This window comes from Protopterus annectens, chromosome 11.part0, assembly GCF_019279795.1.
Source record: "Protopterus annectens isolate FY-2018-M chromosome 11.part0, PAN1.0, whole genome shotgun sequence".
NCBI classification, from domain to species: Eukaryota; Metazoa; Chordata; order Ceratodontiformes; family Protopteridae; genus Protopterus; species Protopterus annectens.
Window position 1 is genome coordinate 454,891,603 of NC_056745.1, and position 22,731 is coordinate 454,914,333.

Sequence of the window (22,731 nt, forward strand, 5' to 3'; positions counted from 1 at the left end):
ATCAATGGGTACTAAACATTTCAAAGGGGTTCAGATTCACTTTCAAACAAAGCCAACATTTTCAGGATTTCCAGACTTCAAACCAAAGAGCAGAGACCGTCTGCCAAATTCAAAAATTCTGTGCTTTGGGATCAGTGGAACCAGTGCCAGAGGAACAAGCAGGAAAAGGTTTGTACTCTAATCTTTTCCTGGTACCCAGAAAAAATGGCACCTGGCGCCCTATTCTACACATATCCACATTAAATCTGTCCCTCCAAGTGCCAAAATTCAAAATGCTGACCCTTCAAAACTTATTACCTATGTTGGCGCTAAACTGGCTAGTGACCCTAGATCTCCAAGACTCCTACCTCCATATCCCCATCAAGGAATCCTGCAGGAGTTTCCTGCATTTCAGAGCAGCCCAGAGCACTTTCAGTTCTCTGCTCTGCCCTTTGGCTTACCTACTGCTCCCAGAGTCTTCAAGTGCCTTGCTCCGGTCATTGCCTTTTGCAGACAGCAAAGCATTCAGATTTGCCCCTATCTAGATGACTGCCTCATTCAGGCAGACACCAAGGAAAAACTCCTGCAAGACCTTTCCTTTGTCCAAACTCTCCTTACCTCTCTGGGATTCACCATCAACAGGGAAAAAAAAACATTTCCAACCCACAAGATAGATAACCTTCCTAGGAGCCATCCCTGACACATCTTCCCAAAGAGCATTCCTCTCTGCAGAGAAGCAGAGCTTTCTCCCACTCTGCCTTTCTCAGGTAGCTCGCAAGATGCATCTCACAGCAAGGAAGTTCCTGCAAGCGCTGGGGTACATGGCTTCCTGCATCCTTCTGGTGCCTTAAGCCAGGCTCCACATGAGAAAACTACAGTGGTATCTCAAGAACCTATGGAGCCAACATTCACAGTCACTGGAACACCAGCTGCCACTGATCCCCTGCTTAAGGAAGGAATTTCTATGGTGGGCAGAAGCTTGTACCCAGAACAGGGAGCGACCCTTCATCACCATTCCCCAAGGCCAGACCCTCACCACCAACGCCTCAGACACAGCCTGGGGTGCTCATCTAGGAGACATGTGCACTCAGGGCACCTGGGATCAGGGAGACTTTTACCCTCCACATCAACATGAAGGAATTGCTGGTGGCGCACAGGTATAATGGCATTCAAGAGCCACCTCAGACCAGGAGTTCTGATCAAGACTGTCAACACCACAGTAATGTGGTACATCAAGAAACGGGGGGGGGGGCACACTCATACCCCTTGTGCCTCCTAGCTATGCTTATCTGGCAGACAGCTTCATTGATGGGTCTGCATCTGATAGCCCAGTACATTCCAGTTGAGCACAACACCTTGGCAGACCACCTCAGCCAGGAGTGTCCTGAACCCACACTAGTGGCAGCTACACAAGGACACCTTCCTCTACATCATACACTTCTGGGGATTACCAGAGATAGATGTCTTTGCTTCAATTCAAAACAGGCAGCTAAACAGGTTCTGCTCCAGGGAATTCCATCCATGAGCATGGAAGGTGGATGCTCTCTCTTTTCACTGGGGCAGTCTATTTGTGTACGCTTATTCTCCCTTAACACCGATTCCCAGGATACTTCTAAAGATCAGGGCGGAAGGGCCATGGGCTATCCTCATTGCCCCAAACTGGCACAGACAGCACTGGTACCCCTTACTTCTCAACCTAACCAAGGAATTACCCATCAGCCTATCTCTCACAGAAAAGCTGCTAACCCAAGAAAAAGGGTCAGTACTGCACCCAAATCTTCACGCACTCAGCCTATCCACATGGTTTATACCTTAGAGGTGGATAACAGGCCATTACTGAGCAAACAGGTCATGGATATCATTAGAGGCCAGAATGCCCAGAACCAGAAAATATTATTCTGCAAAATGGAAAACATTCACTGCATGGTGCCAAAATATGGGTGAAAACAGCACCTGTGCCTCTCACCTTGGTGCTGGACTACCTAGCGGAGCTCATGCAAAACAGATTGTCTTAATCCTCTATCAGAATCCATGGCTCAGCTATCTCTGCTCATTCTCCAACAGAGCAGCCTTTATTCTCCCATCCCCTATTAAAACAATTCCTTAGAGGGGTATCACACATTAAACCTCCTAGGAGGCCACTCACCCCAGCATGGGATTTGAACTTAGCCCTTGAAAATTTTACCTTACCCGCTTTTGATCCAGCTGCCTCAGCAGAAGTAAAGCACCTCTTTTGGAAAACTGCCTTCCTGCTGGCCATAACCTCAGCCAGAAGAGTTTAAGAACTACAGGCCCTCATGGCCATTGAATCTTTCATTATTTTCCGTACAGACAGGGAATCCCTTAGGGCAAACCCCTCATTTATGCCTAAGGTGATATCTGACATGGCTGTTAATCAGGCCATCCATCTCCCTACCTTCTTTCTAAACCTGCAAAATAGGGGGGAAAGAATTCTCCATACTTTAGATGTGCACAGGCAGCTTAGGTACTACCTAGACAGAATCAAGTCTATCAGAAAGACTTCCCAACTGCTGGTCAGCTTCGCCCCTGGGGCAGAGGGGAAACCTGTATCCAAACAGACCATTTCCAAATGGATGTCACACTGCATCCGTTTCTGCTACACTCTTTTTTTTTTTTTTTTTTTTTTTCATGGAAAGGTACCTCCCAAATCAGTCAGAACCCATTCTATCAGGGCAGCATCAACTTCCACTGCCTTCCTCAGAGGTGTCCCTACCAGGGACATTTTCGAAGCTGCCTCCTGGGCATTTGTCCACACCTTCACAAAACACTACCAGCTGGTTACTTTCTCCAAATCCAGGGCAGGTTTTGGTTCAGCAGTCCTGCAGGGCATTGTAGCTTCCATTTAAAGCAATACAAGCCTATTCTCCAGCTCCTTCACTGCATTCCTACCATCCTACCTTTCAGCGTCACTGTTGCAGTCCTGTTTCTCTCCCTCCTTTCCCCCTTTCTCTTCTCCATCTTTCTTATGGCCTCACCCAGGTTGGCCTTTTTCAGGTCTTCTTGGAAGTGGTTGGGGGCAAGAAAAACTGATGTAATGGCGTCTGCTGCCTCTCTTTATAGCACTGATGACCTGATGTCAGTCTCTGGTGACCTGCAGCCGATGCAGGAGGGAAATCCTTTGCTCTGGTATTCGGGCCGGCCGAGGTCTATACAGCAGGGATAACCCACAAGTGATGACTGCAACAGTGAGTGCACTCTACGTTTATGGTAAGTGTACACAACTGTACTTTCCACAGACTGTCTTGCCTCAAGCCCAAATGCAGGTCATGCGTCTGTTGGACTGATTTGTTACGTTGTTGGTACTATTGCTTTGCTTGTTAGGTTTTCTGAACCTTTTTATTTTGGACTGTGTTTTAAAACTTTTGTTAGATGTCACCAAGGAGGGGTAGGTGTGAGTGCGGTAGGCAGATTTTATACAAGGTCTTGCACACTTGGTACCTTTTTTGTTTAGGGCCAGAACACAACTAGAAATTCTGCTATTGTTTGTTTCAATAACACTTGGGTTGAGCTTTCATCCCATAACACGTTCCATGAAATGCATCATCTGAAATTCTTGGTCCAAGCAAAGATGAAGGAATCATCACCACCCAATGTCTCCCTTCCTCCAAAGGAGAAACTCAAGAGACCCTGAGACAATTTGCAGTGTAACTTTTCTGAGTCAGACATGCCTGCTGAGATTGCAAAACCTATGGTACATCAGAGATCCTTTCAGTTGCCCACTGAGAGATCCTTTTGGAGGCTTCTGAGGCCTTACAGATGGCTGATAACCTTGGAGGATCCATGTTTAATCATTTCAGAGGGCCAATACAGTCTCTCTCAAATCCAAATTCAGGAAGAGGTTCCAAGTACTCTGAAGTATGCCAAGGGTCTAAACTTCTGAGCCTTGTTCAGGAGCATGTCATGCTTAAAAAGATAAAAACAAAAATCTGGCCATGTGACCTCACCTACAGCCTCTAAGCAAAAATATTCTGTTGACTTCTCCTAGTGATTATTTAAAGCTGTCATGGCCCTGAAGCCTCCTCCTCTTGTGCCCCAGCTCCCTCAGTCCCCACAAGTATATACCTAAGATTCATCTTATTCTGAGGATGAACAAGATGTAGACTGTCAGCATTCCTGGATTACTCCTTGCAAATGCATTCTTTAGCTCAGATCTCGTCAGATGAAGGGGACTGCCTTTCTCCAAATTCTGCTATTGGAAGAGACCTCTCTAGGGGAAGCTATTCAAAACAAGAGGCATTTTGAATGGCAATCAAAGCAAATGTCTGAGGTACAAAAAATACACTATCCTTCTGGAAATGGGCACTCCCATCACCTTCTCCAGTCCTCCCCCCAGTTCTAGAGGCATACCAGGACATCGTCTGTTGTACATCTTCAGCTTCGGATTCTCAGTCACCAGCACTTAAAAGACCAAACAGGTTCTATAAGGTACCTAATGCATTTAAATATCTTTATAAAAATCCTGTGGCTGACCCTGCTGCAGGCCCCTTTTCTTGGATAAGCAATTTGATCTACTCCCCAGTGGTAAAGCTGCTTCCACTGATGAGAATAGTTAGGGCTATGGATAGGTGGGAAAAGAAGGTCTACACTTCCACCCTTGGCTTCAGTGGTATTAACTGCCAGACCCAAATGACAGAGTATTTGCTCTCTCTTACAGTCTTTGCAAAAAGTTATGTTAGACCCACAGGCAGTGGATTGTAAGCAGCAAATGCAAACCTTAGTGTCCCAAGCTACACAAATAGCCTGACACAGCATAAAATGCAGTTATGATACTGTGGATGCTTCCTCCAGGGCTACTACCATGAGCTCTGACTTTAGACTGTATGCAAGGCTGTGCATGTATGTGACTTCAAGTGTAAAACACTAGATCCTCCCTTAGACAAAGATCTCCTGTTTGGTCCATAGGCTGCCAGTCAGGTCAAAGTCCTACAAGAGCAAGGCAAGACTATTACAGATTGTAGACAGATTCTACTTTTCACAGTCTTTAAATGTCATAGAAAATTACCTAGCTTAAGTCTACTGCTTTTGTTAAGAGAGACCCTCGGACCACCCACAAAGAACAAAATCACGAAAAAGATTTCCAGACAAACCTCATGAGGGAATCTCCATCAGGGAGGCCATTTTTTGGAAGAAAAACCTGACTACCTACTTTACTATCCCTCTATCCAAAATACTTTGTCTCCCTTTTTGGAAAATGGTACCTACAGGCTTATGGTTTCTGACTATCATCAAAGAAGGCTATGCTATGTCTTGGGAAGGCATTCCATACCTAAAGGTCATGCCTGTTCCACCCCTCAACCAGCTTCCATTGCTTGACACTATTCTTCAGGACTTACTAGGTCAGAGCACCATTGAAGGGGTGCCAAATTCCTTCAAGGGAAAAAGTTTCGGTTTCTATTCCAGAATCTGTTATCAAGGAAGGAAGGATTATGGGGACCCATTCTGGGTTCTCTCTCCTATAAACATTTTTCTGAAAAGTCCCTTCTTTCAAAATGATATCTGTTCCCACCCTTTTGCCCTTCATTCTCTCTCTCATGCCTTTCTGTTATCCTCCAGACCTAAAGGATGCCTACCTTCACATTTCTGTTTTGACTTTCTTGCAGGAAATTTTTTAGATTCTCCTCTGGCTGCTTGCATTTTCAGTTTAGTGCTTTGCCCATTGGTCTTTCTACAGCACCGAGTCTTTACAAAGTGCCTAGCTCCAGCGAGGAGTAAGGGACTTCATATTTTCCCTTACTTGAACGATCTTCTGATTCAAGCTCTCTCCACGGACATCCTCCTTGCACATGTACGTTACATGGTGCATTTCTTGACATTACTGGGATTCATAATCCATTTAAAAAAAATCCCATCTCACCCCCAGCTCAGGACCTAGTGCTTCTGAGTTGCAGAATGGCCACATTCATGATGCATGCTGTTCTTCCTCAAGAAAAAGTTAAGTCTGGCCAGTTTCTTCTGACATCTCCACACAGTGCATAGCAAGGGGGATCCTCAGGGCTTTGGGTTCCATGGCAGCAAACATCCCACTGCTTCCTCTAGCCAGAGTACACATGAGGAAAATTCAGTGGTATCTGAAATTTATGTGGCCCCAAAATTCTCATCACCTGAATACCCTGATCCCTTTCCTAATTTGCGTTAAAAAGGAGGTGCTCTGGTAGGAGAAACATTTCACGCTCACCCCAGGTCTTTCTTTCTCCTCAGCCTCTCCCACCCAAGATGTTCATCGTGTTTCACTGTTGCAGTCATTACACTTGGGTTATCCTGCTGGCAGGCCACCCGCAGTCGGCCTGAATTCCAAAGTCCTGGTCCGGTGTCGGTTGCTGTCGCCTCTTCCCTGACGTCAGTGCGCCAGGGGTATTAAAGATGCAGCCGACGCCACTTTCGTCAGCCTTTCTTGCTGCGCGGTGCCCGAAGCAAAAGCAGTTCGCAAGTGCCAATCGGTAGACTCCTGAGATTTTCAAAATTGAATTTCAGATCCGAAGTCTTCAATAAAGCTAAGTACCCCATTGGGGAAAGGGAAGCAAATACCTCAAGGATTTTCATTCTTACTGTATTGCTTGCTAAGGCTCTGACCACGACGTTGCTAATTGTCGGTTTTGTGCTAGATTTAACCAATGCACGATTAAGCTTCGGTACGATTTTGCTTTTCATTATTTTGGCGGAAGGTTTAACTATATAATGCCGTTGGAACAACCGACCAGAATTCATAAAAAACGCAAGGATAAAGACAGGGACAAGCATCCGAGGTCCAAAACTGATGAAGCCTCTTCTAGGCCAGTCACCGGTTCGCTGGTGCTCAGTGAGTCGCTTTCGCAGCCCCTGACTCCCGCTACCTCAGAGCCACAGGCCGCCTCAGACTCCCGCATGGAGACAACTAGGCCTCTGGATACTCAAGGTATTGGCCCTTCGGAAATTAATCCCTCAGATGGGTCCGGAGCCGCTGAGCAGGCATTGGCTTCTGAGGGTGTCTTCAGACCTACACAACTTTGTATAAAGCCTACTTTCAGCATCCAAGACAAAGTCTAAAACAGTTTTAATGACAAGGAAACAAGTACAGCATTCTCCAAGACAGACTTCTATGCCTAAGAAATAGAAGCTAAAAATGGCCGAAGACCTAATTACTTTGATCAGTGGTTCCCATCCCCCTCCTGATAAGAGGCCTAGGCAAGACACTGAATATGATTCCTCTGATCAGGTTTCCATTTCCTCTGATTCCTCTTCTGAACAGGGATATTCTATTCCTCCCTATGAGGATTCTGATGCTGAAGATTCTATTCCTTCAGCTTCTCCTCCTGAGGACTACTCATTTGGGGAAACCCTGCATACCATGAGGGAGCATTTCCACTGGGAGAGCCAAGATTATTCCGATTCTAAGGAAAGGCTTAGAGACTTTTTTACTTCCTCAGCACAGACCTCTTGCAATTCCCCCTGTTCTAGACATAGTAGATTATGTATTTTCAGAGTCCAGCCTGTCTCCAGACTCTTTACCTCCTGCTCCTGTTAAGCTGGACAGATACTACAGGGTTCCAGACTTCCATAAATTCCTTTATAAAAACCATGCTGCTGACCCAGAAACTATTTCACATGGTCCCAAAGGGGTCAAGGCTGCTACTGCTAAAAACCCTGTCCCCTCGGATAGAGATTCTAGGTCTCTGGACAGATGGGGGAAAAAAGTTTACACTTCTGCTACCTTGGCTGTAAGGGCTTTAAATTGTCAATTTCATTTGCTCAAATATCAGCAATACTTAATGTCTTTGTTAAAACAAAAAATGTTGACAAATTCTGAATGTTCTGAGAACAAAGATTTGCAGGATTTATTGCATGCAGCTGAACAAGTGGGAAAACATACTTTGCAATGTGGCTGTGATTCACTGGAGGCCTCGTGCAGGGCCGCTGTTACAGGTTCTATTATTAGAAGACATGCTTGGTTAAAGGAACAGAATCTGCCTGATCATGTTAAAGCAAAATTATTGGATGCTCCATTACAGCATGATAATTTGTTTGGTGTTAAGGCAGAAGAGGTGTTGAAGAAAATGGAGGATAAAGCTGAATATATGCAGACAGTAAAGGATTTTGTAAGGTACAGCCACCCAGATTTAGCAGGAACTGGCCCTCTAAAAATTGGTCCTTTCCAGTGTCAGACAGACCACAAAGAGGCAGATTCAGACGCCCTAAAGGCAGGCAACAGCCTCAGGGCTCATACAGGCCCAAACAATGGGGTGCTTCTACCTCCAAAAGCAGAGAAGACAAATCACAGCCTTATAGAAAACGGTCCCAGTGACTTCCGTCTGCCAATGCCAAGCACTTATTTTTTGACAGCACCCTTAGGGGGAAAGCTAGCACTTTTTTCACAAAACTGGCACATGATCACCCAGGACAAATGGGTCTTAAATATAGTCTCTCAGGGCTACAGGTTCCACTTTCACACCCTTCCAAAGGCAAAAGGTATGCCAGATCTGCTACACAATCAATGGGCAGAGGCACAAAAACAAGTTTCATGGACATGGGGGCTATTCAGCCAGTGCCACAACAAGAGCAGGGACAAGGATTTTACCCAAGACTTTTCTTAGTACCAAGAAAGGACAAAGCCTGGAGACCATTTCTGGGCCTATTTTAAATACTTTTCTGGACGTCCCAAAATTCAAAATGTTGACTCTACAGCAGCTTCTGCCCATGCTGGACAAGAAGGCTTGGCTTGTAACTTTGGACCTCAGAGGCATACCTGCATGTCCCAATCAGACAATCTTGCAGAAGATACCTCAGATTCATAGCTGGCTCAATGCACTACCAATTGTCTGCACTGCCCTTTAGCTTATCTACTGCGCCCAGGGTCTTCACAAAATACCTGGCACCAGTAATTGCATTTTGCAGACAAAGGAGGAATTCAAATATATCCCTACTTGGATGACTGCCTTACTCAAGCAGAGACCACAGATATTCTACTACAGCATCTGGCATTTGTAAAAAGACTACTAATTTGCCTAGGGTACACAGTAAACGAAGTAAATATCTCTTGAGAGGGTACTAGTTTTGATAATATTCCTGGGTGCAAGCTTAAATACAACTGCCCAGATGGCTCATCTCACGCCAGGCAAACAAAGGCAACTGACTTCTTACTTCGAAAACATGGTAACCGAGACCCAGTTATCTGCAAGAAAAATTCTGCAGGCTCTGGGCTACATGGCATCCTGCATTCTATTAATTCCATATGCAAGACTGCATATGAGGAAACTACAATGGTATCTAAAAAGTGTTTGGAGTCAACATTGCCACAGCCTGGAAACAGTAATTACTCTCATCCCCTGCCTGCAACAGGAGTTTAGATGGTGGGCACAGACCTGTCACCACAACAAGGGACAGCCATTCACTTTACCCACTACCAGGCAGACACTAACAACAGATGCATCAGATTATGCTTGGGGGGAGCACATGGCAGGAAAATGTATTCCGGGCACATGGCCCACAAGCCAAATGCATCTTCATATCAATCAAAAAGAGATGCTAGCTGTACAAAATGCCCTGACAGCCTTCAAGGACCTACTTCATCCAGGACAACTGCTGATAAAGACCGACAATACTACAGTTATGTGGTACATAAACAAGCAAGGAGGCACACATTCCTACCCCCTCTGCAGACAAGCCATGACTTTGTGGAACACAGCATTGACTTATCAAGTACACCTGCAAGCACAATTCCTGCCAGGAAAGACAAATACTTTGGCAGGCGAACTAAGCAGAAACCTCATGGATCCTCACGAGTGGAAACTAGATCCACAAATCTTCAGCATGATAACAGGGAAATGGGGATGCCCAGACATCTATTCGCCTCCCCTCACAACTGCCAGCTACAGAGATTCTGCACTCAGACTTATCACAAACAAGCATGGAAAGTGGACGCTCTTTCATTCAGCTGGAAAAGCCCTTACAGTATATGCCTTCCCTCCTCTGCCTCTCATCCCCAAGGTACTCCTAAAGGTCAGACAAGAGAAGCCAAAAATGATACTGATTGCCCCAGACTGGCCATGCCAGCACTGGTACCCAATCCTAAAGAGCTTGTCTCAAGGCCCAGCCTGGACATTACCTCTAATTCCGCATTTGCTGACCCAACAGAACAATCAGATCCTACACAGCCAACTCAGAACCCTAAATCTGGCTGCATGGCAGATAATGTAACCATTCAGAACACACCTCTCTCCAAAGCAGCTATGGATGTTATTTTGGAGGCCAGGAGGCCCAGCACCAGAAAATCTTATGCAGAAAAATGGAAGAGATTCTGTGCTTGGAACCAGGCGCAGGGAATTGACACGCTTGTACGAAATATTCCTCAGATTTTGCAATACCTAACTGAGATGCTGGACAAAGGCCTATCCTTCTCATCAATTAAGATCCATGCCTGTGCCATTTCAACTCATTACAATATGGACCCACCTATTTTTTCTCATCCACTGCTAAGACAGTATCTTAGAGGGGCCAAAAACATAAGACCCCACCCAAGGAGAGCTCCAATACCTACATGGGACCTCAATTTTGTCTTGGAAAAACTCACACTGCCTCCTTTTGAGCCAGCCAATACAGCAGAGATAAAATACTTATGGAAAACAGCTCTTCTCCTAGCAATAACTTCAGCAAGAAGAGGCTCAGAGTTGCAGGCACTAATGGCTGTGGAACCTTTTATTATTTTCCATCAGGGCAGGGTTTCTCTAAGGACAAACATGATATTTATGCCTAAGGTCGTGTCAAGTGTGGCTCTTAACCAAACCATACATTTGTCTTCCTTTTATCCAAACCCACAGAGTAAGGGAGAGAGACTTCTGCATTCTTTGGACATGCACAGACAGCTACACTTTTACTTGGACAAAACTAAAGCTTTCAGAAAAACTGAGCAACTCTTAGTGGCATATGTTGCAGGTTCGCAAGGAAAAGCTATCTCTAAGCAGACTATTTCAAATGGATAGGCCACTGCATTCGTTTCTGCTATTCACAACATGGCAAATCAGTGCCCAAGGGCATTAGGCCACATTCTACCAGAGCAGCAGCCACTTCAGCAGCCTTCCTCAGAGGAGTACCAACCAAGGACATTTTGGAGGCTGCAACCTGGACTTCAGTGCACACTTTTACAAAGCACTACCATTTACCTCTTTACTCTAAATCCAGAGCAGGCTTTGCCACTGCAGTTCTGCAGGGCCTCATAGCCACTCCTAATTCTGTTTAGGCCCAGCCACCCAACCTCAGCTTTGGGATTCAACCCAAGTGCAATGACTGCAACAGTGAAACACGAACATAGTACAGTTGTGTACCTACCATAAATGTAGATGTTCGAGTGTATTCACTGTTGCAGTCCAGGTTACCCTCCCTCCATCCCCCTTTTTTCATTGCTGGGACTTACCTGTACCTCTCTGTTCTATACAACCTATGTGGTGTATTTGCTTGTAGATGAAGGTTATGTGCATGCTTTTTTATGATGATAATATTTTTAGCCTACCCTTTTGGGGGCACCTGACATCTGGGGCAAGAAAAACTGAAGAAAATGGCGTCAGCTGCATCTTTTATACCCCTGGCGCACTGACGTCAGGGAAGAGGCGACAGCAACCAACACCAGACCAGGACTTTGGAATTCAGGCCAACTGCGGGTAGCCTGCCAGCAGGATGACCCAAGTGTAATGACTGCAACAGTGAATACACTCTAATATCTACATTTATGGTAGGTACACAACTGTACTTTCTCCACACAGATGCCTCCAACAAAGCATGGGAGGCATGGACAGGAACTTGCTGAATTTAGAGGAAGTGGCTTTTCACTCCTGAAGGGAGACATCAACTTGAAAGAAATGAGTTCTTTTGCAAGTTCTGCAGATCTTCTCTTACCTGTGGAAACCAAGCACACACCTGGTGTACACTGACACCACCACAGTTATGTGGTACTTACAGATGGCAGAAGGTCTTGTTCTCACTGTACAGTCAAATGGGGGAGGCAGGGCACATAGCCACTCAGATGAACATGACTTGACAGCCAGATACATTCCCTCCTAGAAGAATATGCCAGTGGACTCCTTAAGCAGGTCCCTCGAGGACCCTCACAAATGGATTCTGACCAGGCAAGTCCTCAGAACAATCTGACACCAGTGGAGCGGACCGGAAATAGACCTTTTTGCTTTCTCAGTAAGCCACCATCTTACTTGGTTCTGCACCAGGATCCCTTCTCCCTTTTTCTGGAGGACATGCTTTCTATTTCCAGTGGTTAGAGAGATTCCTCTTTCCCTTCCCCCTGCCACTGCTTCCAAGAACACTTCTAAAAGCCCAAACATAAGTTCCAAAATGTCAGATTCTGTTCTCTTATGGCTAAGACAACAGTGGTTTCCCCTCCTACTCTGCCTGTCCAAGGTAAAACACTGGAAGATAATGCTACAGCCAGACCTAGTCACAGCAAAGCAAGGTCTGCATCTCCATTCCCATCTAGCCTCTGTGTCCCACTGATCCCTAAAAGGCACCTCTCCTCTGAGGAGGTGGTGCAGATCTTACAGGAAGCCAGGAAACCCACTACTATCCTTTTGTTGGCTCTTACTGCTTGCAGAGTGTCTGAACTTCAGTCATGGCTGTCCCACCTTTTCTCATTTTACACAATGCGAGGGTGACTCTGAAGGCCAGTCCTTCTTTCATGCTTAAGATGAATGAACTTTCCCTTTGTCAGGCTGTTCACCTGCCTTTTTTCCCCATTCTCCAGAACAGGGAGGAAAATTCTGCGCACTCTAGATTCCAGACTGGGCCACATGGTCTCATACCAAACCGTTGCATCATGGATATCGAAAGCCATTTCTTTGTACTATACACATTATGGTAAAACCTTGCCTTCCTGTCTAAAAGTGCACACTGTTTTGATGGTGGCCTCTTCTGGTACTTTCTACAATGGTGATGTTACCAGGTCCAACTTGGAATCAACACCTGGTCCTCTATTCACACCTTCACCAAACACTACAAGATTGATGCTTTTTCCAGGTCCAGGGCTGCATTTGCTAGGTCTGTCCTATCTGGGCTCCTTGGACAGCTCATCCTTCCATTAGCAAGCCACCCTTTTTCTACTTCCTTCAGCTCTGGGAATCACCCATATATTATCAATATTGCAACAGTGATTTCAGTCAAGACATAGTACAGCTGTGTCAGACCTTGCCGTAACAGTAGATGTCCTACTGATCACTGCTGCAGTATTCCTTCCCTCCTTCCTTCCCCTTTTCTCTTCCTTTGCTTCAGCTTTACTATCCTTCAGCTGTGAGCTGTCATGTAATTCCTGTTTGTGGGGTAGTTTACTTACCTGTTCCATCTACACTCCTGGTTGACTAATCTCTTCTCTCAGTAGTCTTCAGGCTTGTGGCTTGGAGTTGGTCTAAGGAACTTGTGCACATGTCTGCCTGCATACCTGATCTACATGAGCCGAGGTCACACATTGGATGTACGCCCTCAGGAAGGCAAAATTTTGGTAACCTGTTTGGATGTCAGCTGTTGAAAACCCATATGTTAAGAATACTACAACAATGAAGAGTAGGACATCTACTGTTATGGTAAGTTCTTAAACAACTGTACTTTCTCTTTCTTTTTTTTTTTTTTTAATTTGGGGTTCTAATATCGTAATGAGAATGGACCCCATTTCTAAGTCAAAGTATGATTAAAGCTCATGAAATTAGTATTATTTCAATATTTGATGTTGGCCAGAAGCACTGTTCGCAGCACCCGCAATGTGCCCAGTAGTGATTACTTTTGCAGTTCATATGGAGTAACATATTGGTAAGCTAAGTTTGTTTCTTTCGGCTTTCCCCGGTTAGGGGTCGCCACAGCGGAACTCCGGTCCGCTAATGATTGTCAGTAGATTTTTATGTACTGGCTTGCCGGGCCTAATGCACAACCTTCAATGAAGGAATGCCCATTCACGCATGTCGCCACACAGAAGACGCTCTAACTGAGAATCGAACAGGCAACGTCTAACTGCGAGGCAACAACGCTACCGCAGCACCACCACCGCGGGTGTTTTTTTACAAGACCCCTTGCTCCTACTGCTGTTGGAACTGTCTTGGTACCTTTTTTCCACATTGCCCTCGTTTCTTCTTGCAAATCCTTGTATTTTATGACTGTGTCCTTCTGTGCACAAGACATTGTAGTCACTGGATGTAGCAATTTCAGTGATCAATGCTTTTATCTTTTCATGGACGATTATATCTGGTTTTCTCGCATCTATTTTTTTTGAACTGTTGGTAATGGGTGATCCCACATGATACAAACATTTTCTAAAATGTTTTGTGGCTTATGTTTCCAGTGGTTTTCAGCTACTTCAGTATTATAATGCTTGTACAATCGCCATTGCAGCAGTCTGATCACATTATTCCTTTCAGTATACAGTCCTTCTGCCATTAATATATCACAACCAGCAACAAGATGAGACAGTTTCCAATTCCTTTTTTACAAAACGTACATTTGTCTGTTTCTCCCACATGTTCAATGGACTTTGTAAACCAACGTGTACATACTCCACTGTCTTGGGCATCCAATGTTAACTTTTCATCTTTTGGTTTAAATCCACCTCTCCTTAACCATTCCTGTGTTTGATCCTGATCAACACGAGGTTACCAGAGTTTTCTGTACTTCCACCTATATTTATGCGTTTTCCACATTTCTTGCCTTCTCGTCTAATTCTTCACCTTACATTCTTGCTTTTGATTTTTGGCACATTCAGTTGCTGCCTGATTTTTTCCTACTTCTGGTTTGAATTCCATTCCTGCTTGACACCGATATGCTTTTGCTAAACTAAGCAAGGAAGTTGTCTTATTCTCCTTGTGTTTTAAAACTTTCAATCTGAAGTAGGAACTTCATTTGTCAGCAACCTTTGGGTCTTGGATCCGACTTCGGATCCGAGCCGGCAACTTATTTTACAGCTTATGGATCTGAGCTCCTAGCTCCTCCCCTTACCCATAATCCCCTGCCAACTCTGATTGACCTCAGATCTAGTTTGCCGCTCTTAGAAGAGACAGCTGGATTTTAGAGCTCCTGGCGACTTACCAGATAAGTCTTCAAAAACTTGTCAAAATAGAAAATTTTTTATTTAATTAAACAGTGTGTGTGGTTAGGATCCCTTTTCGTTAATTTTATTAATTTTTAGTGTAATTCCTCCCCTCGCTGGTTCGTAGAGTGTGTGTGTGTTGCTTGTGTTTTTGGGGCCTGGTGTGTTTGTGTAGTTACTTTATTTTTTCTAATGTCGGAGGCCCCAAAACCCATTTTTTCTAAGTGCATCGAGTGTGGCCATAAGCTTTCACCGGCGGATGGCCACACTCAGTGTATTCTGTGCATTGGGGTTGAACACCTGTCCTCTGGGTGTTCCATTTGCGTTCAACCCCAGCGCACTGAAAGAGCGGAGATCGAAGCTGGTTCTGGCGGGACTTTTGCCCCTGGATCCGGCTTCGGCCTCCGGTACTCCCGTGGCTCCTCCTCAGTCCTTGGTGGTAGCCACTCCTGCCCCCCTTCCCCCGGCCGGGACTCAAACTCCCACTAAGACGCTGGAGGAAAGGGAGGCCAGGAGGGAGAAAAGGAGGGAGAAGCACCACAAGCGGCGGGCCGAGGCCTCCGCTTCGGGCCCCCCAGCTAAGCGGGCTTCTCCCTCCACGGCTTCCAGGTCCTCTCCTCCTCGGATCCGATCCCCTTGCTTTTCCCCAGGACCCGAGGAGGAGGAGACCCGATCTCCGTCGAGGTCATCGAGGCGGCATTCCCGGCCCGCCTCGGTGGCCTCGTCGAGATCTACTTATAGTCTTTCTGATGCAGACTTGGACTGGATGAAGAGAAGGTTCATCCAGGCCCAGCTGCAGATGGGAGTGCTCTTGCCTCCCCCCCCTTCGGGGGGGAGCTCGACACCTTTTCTTGCCCCGATAGCTCCTTCTCTGACCCGCTTCCTGGGTTCGGAGCCGGGCAGCGTTGGAGCCGGGGGTGGGTCGGCGCCGACAGTACTGGGTACTTAGGATCCTACCCTGCCCTCGAGTCTGTCGGGTCCTTCATCGGATCCGACCTCTCGGAGCCGTGGGCCGAGCTTCGGATCCGAGGGATTCAGTGTGCCTTCGGCTCCGTCCAGGTCGGAGCACACGGGTCCTTCGGATCAGATGGCCTCGGCGCCGGTTCCGATCCCTTCATCGGATCCGAGTGGGAGCCGGCTTTCGGACCCCAGGGAGAGTGGCTCCCCCTCTGCCTTCGATGCAGTGGAGAGGGCTCTGTTGAGAGCGTCCGGACCCCCGGTCCTTGCATCGGCTCCACCCTGCACTCCCTCTCTGCTGGGTCAGGCTTCCATCACCCGGCCACAGGGACAGCCTGCTTCGATGTCTCAGGTTGTTCCACTGGAACAGGATATTGCTGGTGAGATCTCCTCGGACAGTCCCCCCGAGGAAGTGCCTTGCGAGCATAAGTGTAAGAGGAGACACGTGGACTCCCCCGAGTCCTTAACAGAGGACACTGACTTAGATGAAGGGGAAGGCTCCCCAAGGTCACCCCCCGAGGATGTCTCCTTTGGAGACATCATGGAAATGCTCAGGATCGGGGGGAGTGGTCTGCCCCCAAGGCTTCCTCCAACGAGTCTGTGTTCCTGGAGGCATTCGAAGCAGGCCCGTCTACCTCTTGGGTGTCCCCTCCGGCCGACCCTCTGGTGGACCTTATCACCACCATGGCGTGGAAGGAGCCGGACACTGTGGAGCCAGTCCCCAAATGCCCGGATAGAATTTTGAGTCCCCCTGCAGACCGGTCTCATTGGAGCAAGGGTCCCCCCGTAGATGCCATGTTGATGGGGGCAGCCAATAAGAGGGAATTAGCTCAGGAGAGCCCCTCTGTCCATCCATCGAGCAAGGAGTCCCGCTCGATGGATCGCCTCGGGAAGCAGGTATTTAGTTCAGCAGCCTTCTCAGTAAGGTCCCTGAACTACATGGCACATGTCATCAGGATGCAGCGAGATCTTATCAAAGAATATGCTGCTCCCCCCCCCCAGAGTCCATGTCGGCAGAGGACAAGCAGTTGTACTCCACTCGTATGGCCACTCTAAGATCTGATGTTCATCGTGCATACAGCTGCAGTAATCACAGATGGGTTTTCAGCCGTCAGGCGGTCCCTCGGTCGGCCGAATTCCAAAGTCTTGGTCCGGCGTCCGTTGTCGCTTACTCTTCTGACGTCAGGAAGGCCAGAGTATATAAGACACAGCCGACGCCATGTTCTTCAGTCTTTTTTGCCGCGCGGTGCCCGAAGCAGAAGCAGTTCGCAAGTGCCGGTCGGCCAGCTCCTGATTTACGAAAATATTTGGAACCGAAGTCTTCATTAAAGCTAAGTACCCCGTTGGGGAAACTTTTCTTGCCTCAGACCGATGTCAGAAAAAGTTAATAATTGTATTTCTTGTGGGAAGCAAATACCGCATAAGGATTTCCATTTCCTTTGCATACCTTGTTTGGGCCCAGACCACAACGTCTCGGGCTGTCGCTTTTGCGCTACCTTCAATAAATGCACTATCAAGCGTCGGGCGGAGTTCGCCCAACACTATTTTGGTAAAGCTTTTGACTATAAAATGTCGTCGGACACTCCGACTACCTTTTTATCCAAAAAACGCAAGGAAAAGGACCGACACGCGAGGCCCGCTGTCTCTACCGATACCACGCCGAAACAGGCTACACGTGGTCCGGTTCTCAGCGAGACGCCTTTGCAGTCCCTGACTACCGACGACACTCCGTTGGCGGTGTCTTCTGTACCCGAGACCGCCGCTGGGTCATCGGCCCTTTCCCAGACTACAACCGAAGCCCCGGCTTATGTCGAGCCTACTAATGTGGACAGATCCACCTCCACCCATGGTGTATTTAGGCCTTCATCTTCTTTTTCTATTAAGGCCTTTACTAAATCCAAAGCAGCCAGGCATCACACTAGGCCTGCTGCTCAAGGCCCATCTCCTGGACCCATGCCTAAGAAACAGATGCTTAAAATGGCTGAGGATCTAATAACTCTCATCAGAGGTTCTCAGCCCCCTCCTGACAAGAGACCCAGAGTGGAGGAAGAATCCCCCTCTTCTGATCAGGGATCCATTTTATCAGAGCATTCTGATGCAGAGGAACACTCTTACTCCCCTTTTGAGGTAAAATAAGTGGTTTCTCTTAGTCATAGGATGTTTTTATTCAGGTACTATTTACGCCTTTTTCTTGATTTGTCCTGGGGTTGTAAGAATAAATTATACCAACAGCCTCTGATCTTTTTCTTCCACAGGATCTTTTGCATGTTATAGAATTTTTCTCACTGCTGTATATGCCAGCATTCGTAGAAACTGTCATTACATTTTGAAGAATGGTTATAAATGTGTTTAATGTTATTTTTGTTTATGAACACAATCTTGAAAGGACTTTAGGATGGTGTAATTTGCATGAGTAGGAGCATCGGAGCAAAACTTAATATATTTTTATTTTGACTGATAATGATGGACCCTTTTCATTCACAGCTTATCTTACCTTACAGGAACAACAGGAAGTTGAATTTCTCATTATTTTACTGTACATTACAGTAAAAGTCATGAAGTGCAGTAATACTGAACAGTAATAAAGATGTAAATTTCTAGGCATTATCGGACATAAGTGCATGAAATTAACATACAAATCATCATTAAAGAAAGGGTAGTGAAAGAGTTTGAGAATTTAATGCAAAAGAAACACAGTAAGTGAGAGAAGTATTTTAGATAAAGATAGGTTAGCTTATTTTTTAATTGAAGTGGCCAGTGCTGCACTTGTTCATTTCTCTGTACTTTAAAAATGTGCTCTTAAGATATTTTAACTGGGTTTGTATTAGAACCTCGAAGCATCAGCTCTCCGAACACGTGATCGTCGACCCGTAAACAGCGAAAGCTAAAAACCATGAACGGCCACTTCAGCAAATTTTTTCACAGGGAACAAATTCACGTGGCAGTTATTGGGAATTTGTCATTTTCTGCAATGCAGAGCGATCTCCGAGTTGGTATATTTAGTTGGGGTGTACAACCCCCCCACATTGGGGGATGTGGGGGCTAAGCCCCCCACTTCATTAGGGTTTGAAAGTCTGTCTGTTCTCCTGCCAAGTGAATTTTTTCCCTGTGAAAAAGTTTACGGAAGTGGCCATTCACGGTTTTCAGCTTGAGCTATTTACAGGTCGACGTTTGGGTGTTCGTAGAGCTGACGCTTTGAGGTTATAATATAGATCCAGTCTAACTATATACTGCAGAGAAGCTGCAGTATAGTAGCAGAGTATCTTTTTGGTTTACTTCTGAAAAAAGAAAACTGTATGTAATTGACTCAGTGAAACTTTATTTTTTTCCCCGTTTCTTAAAGCTTCGTAATGAAAAAATAGAAAAGAAATCTCCACTTATAGAGTCCACGATGACCACAGAAAATAACCAACCACTGAAGTCATTCAAAAAGTAAGATGCTTCCACCCATGCTTTTTACCTTTGTTTTGGAAAGAACAGTTATCAGTATTTTATTTTGTTTTGGAAAGAACAGTTATCAGTATTTTATTTATAACTTTTACTGCACCTTATCAACTGTTAGTAGTTTTGTGTTTTATTGTTTTGTTAATTGTAATGAGTTTATTGGCTTGTATTCTTTTTTCTCTTCACAGGGCCTCATCAATGGCTCCTCTTGCTTTGCTGTCTTTTGAGTTGGATCTTCTACCTGCACCTGGTTATTCCTGAGGGAATGGAACCAGGCATTCCCAGGCTAGGCAAGAGCCCTATGGCCCATTTGTTCTTATCCAGGAGTTACAATTGTCTCTCTGTTTCCTGGTGAGAGTATAGTGGTAGGGAGTGGGTGAACTTGCTGATTTTGTTGAGTAAGCCAGCATTTCCCCTTTGGCAGCTCTTCTGAGCTCTACTATTGCTTTTGCCTGAGGGGGAATATGCCCCTGCACACACAGTTCCCCTGGTTTGTGAGTACAGGTGCATTCAGTGTGTGCTTGGTAGGCTTGAATTTTGCTGAGTATAACATCTAATGTTTCCTCTGTCTCACCTGTGTAGCAAACCAGCAGGCAGTGGTTGCTCACTCCCAGCCTCCATGGCCAGCTCTTACAGGTACAGGAGACACTAATTGAACATGGGCTTTCTTCACCAGAGATGGAGCTTTTTATCTCTTTTTGCCATGGAGCTATTGGTTTGTACTGTTTTGGTCTTCATTGCTGCTCATACCTGTGAAGTGTCTTTACCGTCTACCTTCTGATTCCTTAGCATTAGCTAGTATTTCATTTGATGGAACAAATGTGTTTAAGCCACCTGTAACAGATGTACTAGTGATAGCATTCTGTATATCACTTTTTCTCTACATCTTTTTGCTTCCATGCCTGCAAACCATCAAGACTTTGCCTGATCAGTCTTGACTCACTTGTTCCATCATGTTGGAGACATGTATACATTACTGAATGGAGGCAAAAGTTGCCCGGGGGAAGTAGTCAGATGAGAATTCGGATTTTTAAAAGTTTTTCTTTTTTAATCATTGTTTCAAAGTTTAACTCTTAACTTGACAATAAAACTTGCATGCTCATCTTTGCAGTTTGTTAAAATGCAAACTTGACTGCTGCAAGAATTGCAGCTTTGGCACATTGACTCAACATGACAATTCTTTTGGCTCATAAAGGTACTCATAACTGCTTTAATAGAAGTATAAATCTTTTGTCTAAGTATGGCATTACTTGATGGTCAGTGGTGGTCCATTTTACTTCTCTTTCCCATAGTATATTTCCTTCAAGTCTTTTGATTATTTATTCATCTTCATGTCCCAAAGTAATTGTACCTGTTAAGAGTTGTATCATTTTTTTCTAACTGCTGATGTGTTGTTGTCCTATCTTGCCTTCATTCTTACCAGGATGGGTTCAGATCTGATCTTCTGATCTGACTCTGCCCTTATACACAAGCTTGAGGTTTTCCACTAGCTCATGGCTAAGCCCTATCCTAGCATGTACTAGGAAAGCTCCACAGAACTTGTTTCCCGCTAAACAAGATCGGGTGCTCGTTCTACTGGCTGGCTAAGTATACACTTAATTATAATCACTGTTGTTGGGAATTACCTATTCTTTGCTGTTATTGCTCTAGATAACTAGTTATTATGCTAGTTTATTTCCGCTTTCTTGTCTGTTTTTCTGCTGTTGGCAGTCTTCCACCTAGGCCTTATTTGTCCCTGCCCTGGCCTCCACCTTAAGACTGTTAATAGCCCATTTCAGTTAGAGGGCTCTTCTTACTGTAGTTTTTCTATTTTAGGAATCGTTTAAAGTCAGTTCATTTAAATTAGAGAACTGTCTTACCCTTAGTCTGTTTAACTTATAGGGCTTTCCCTTCCTTTTAGTCTCCCAGGTATAACCCGTTTAAGTTAGAGGGCTGTGCCCTCCTTTCATCCACTATATCTCTTTTGTAATTAAAGTTTACTGTTAAAGTATTGTTTAAAAAAAAAAAAGAACTTCTCTAGCTATTTTCACTTGTTACTGTCCCTTGTTATCAGGATGTCTTCTAAAGATTCGAAACCCTCAGATTTCAAAAAATGTGGACAGGAAATGTCCCTAACTGATAGACACACGATTTATGTCTATTGCCTAGGAGCTGTCCATCTCCAGGAGTCTTGTTCCATTTGTCATTCCTTTAATCACAGGGCTCTCCTGGAGAGGAAAAACAAGTTGATACTGAGAGGTCTCTTAAAACCCCCCTTCTTAGAAGCAATACAAGAAGGTCCGGGTTTATGAAAGTCTGACCAATTTCCATTTTCAAAATCTGGCAAGTCTGGGAAGAGATCCTCCTCTTCTAGTGCTCCATCGGAGCCTTCAAAAAAGGTTGCCAAAATTTCGACACCATATCCTGTCTGTCGGATCCGAAAAATCTACAGCTCCGGCACCATCAGTCTCAGTGCTGGAAGAGTTTGAGTTGCGGACCCGGTCCCCCTGTCTTGGAGCCATTTTCCCCTACTCTAAGTTCACCTATATTTCAACCTTCCAAGTCTCCATCCCCCTCCACTTGGTCTTCCAGGAGCCTATCCAACAATGAAGTGGATTGAGTGGTACAGAGGCTATAGGACACTGGTGCTGGCCAAGCTGTTATCGGATCCAACCCTGAAGGGCTTCAGATCAGACCACATCCTCCCCTTCTGCTCTGATTCCTCCTCCGATCTGACCTTGGACTTGGAGTCTGAATGTCCTGAACTGATATTAGTGGAATCATCAGACCTGAGACCTATTACAGGATTTTCAGATCAGGCCATTGCTCTGACATCCTCAGCTCCATCAGAGCTCGAGGAGTCTAGGAGCCGACGCTCTCCAGTCTGGTCCAGGGAAGTGTCAGATCCGATCTCACCTCTTGGGGCATCGGCTCGGGTGAGCTCGACTCCTACCTCAGCCTCAAGGCTGTCGTCCTTGATCCTGGGGGTTCCTCGACTTCTTCAGATCCAGGGATTTACTCGGATCAGGAATGTGGGGGGGCTTTTGAGGTGATGAGAGTACTGCCTCCACAGGCAGTTCCGGTGCCATCTCCGGACATTCTTCCCCCGAAAGTACCAGTGTCTGCCTCTTTACCCTTGTATCCACAGGGATGTGGAAATCCTAGGCCTCAGAATGCCCCCACAATGTACCCCCACTTTTTTGAAACCTCTCCAGAGTACCCTTCTGAGGAGGTCCCTCGAAAGAGGCTATGGAAGAGGAAGAGTTTAGACACCCCAGAGGAGTCCCTTCACTTCTGATAAGGACCTCGAT

The 22,731-nt window shown here is 45.7% G+C and overlaps 1 protein-coding gene across 3 annotated transcripts in view; it reads left to right on the forward strand.

The window, feature by feature from the left end:
* The window catches only part of PPP1R12A (protein phosphatase 1 regulatory subunit 12A), a 2,492,399-nt gene that overhangs the window by 598,165 nt on the left and 1,871,503 nt on the right, over nt 1-22,731 (forward strand). For all 3 annotated transcript variants that reach the window (XM_044087956.1, XM_044087957.1, XM_044087958.1), the window contains exon 7: nt 19,341-19,429. In XM_044087956.1, coding sequence (XP_043943891.1) covers nt 19,341-19,429 — 89 coding nt within the window. The remainder of the gene's footprint in view (nt 1-19,340; nt 19,430-22,731) is intronic.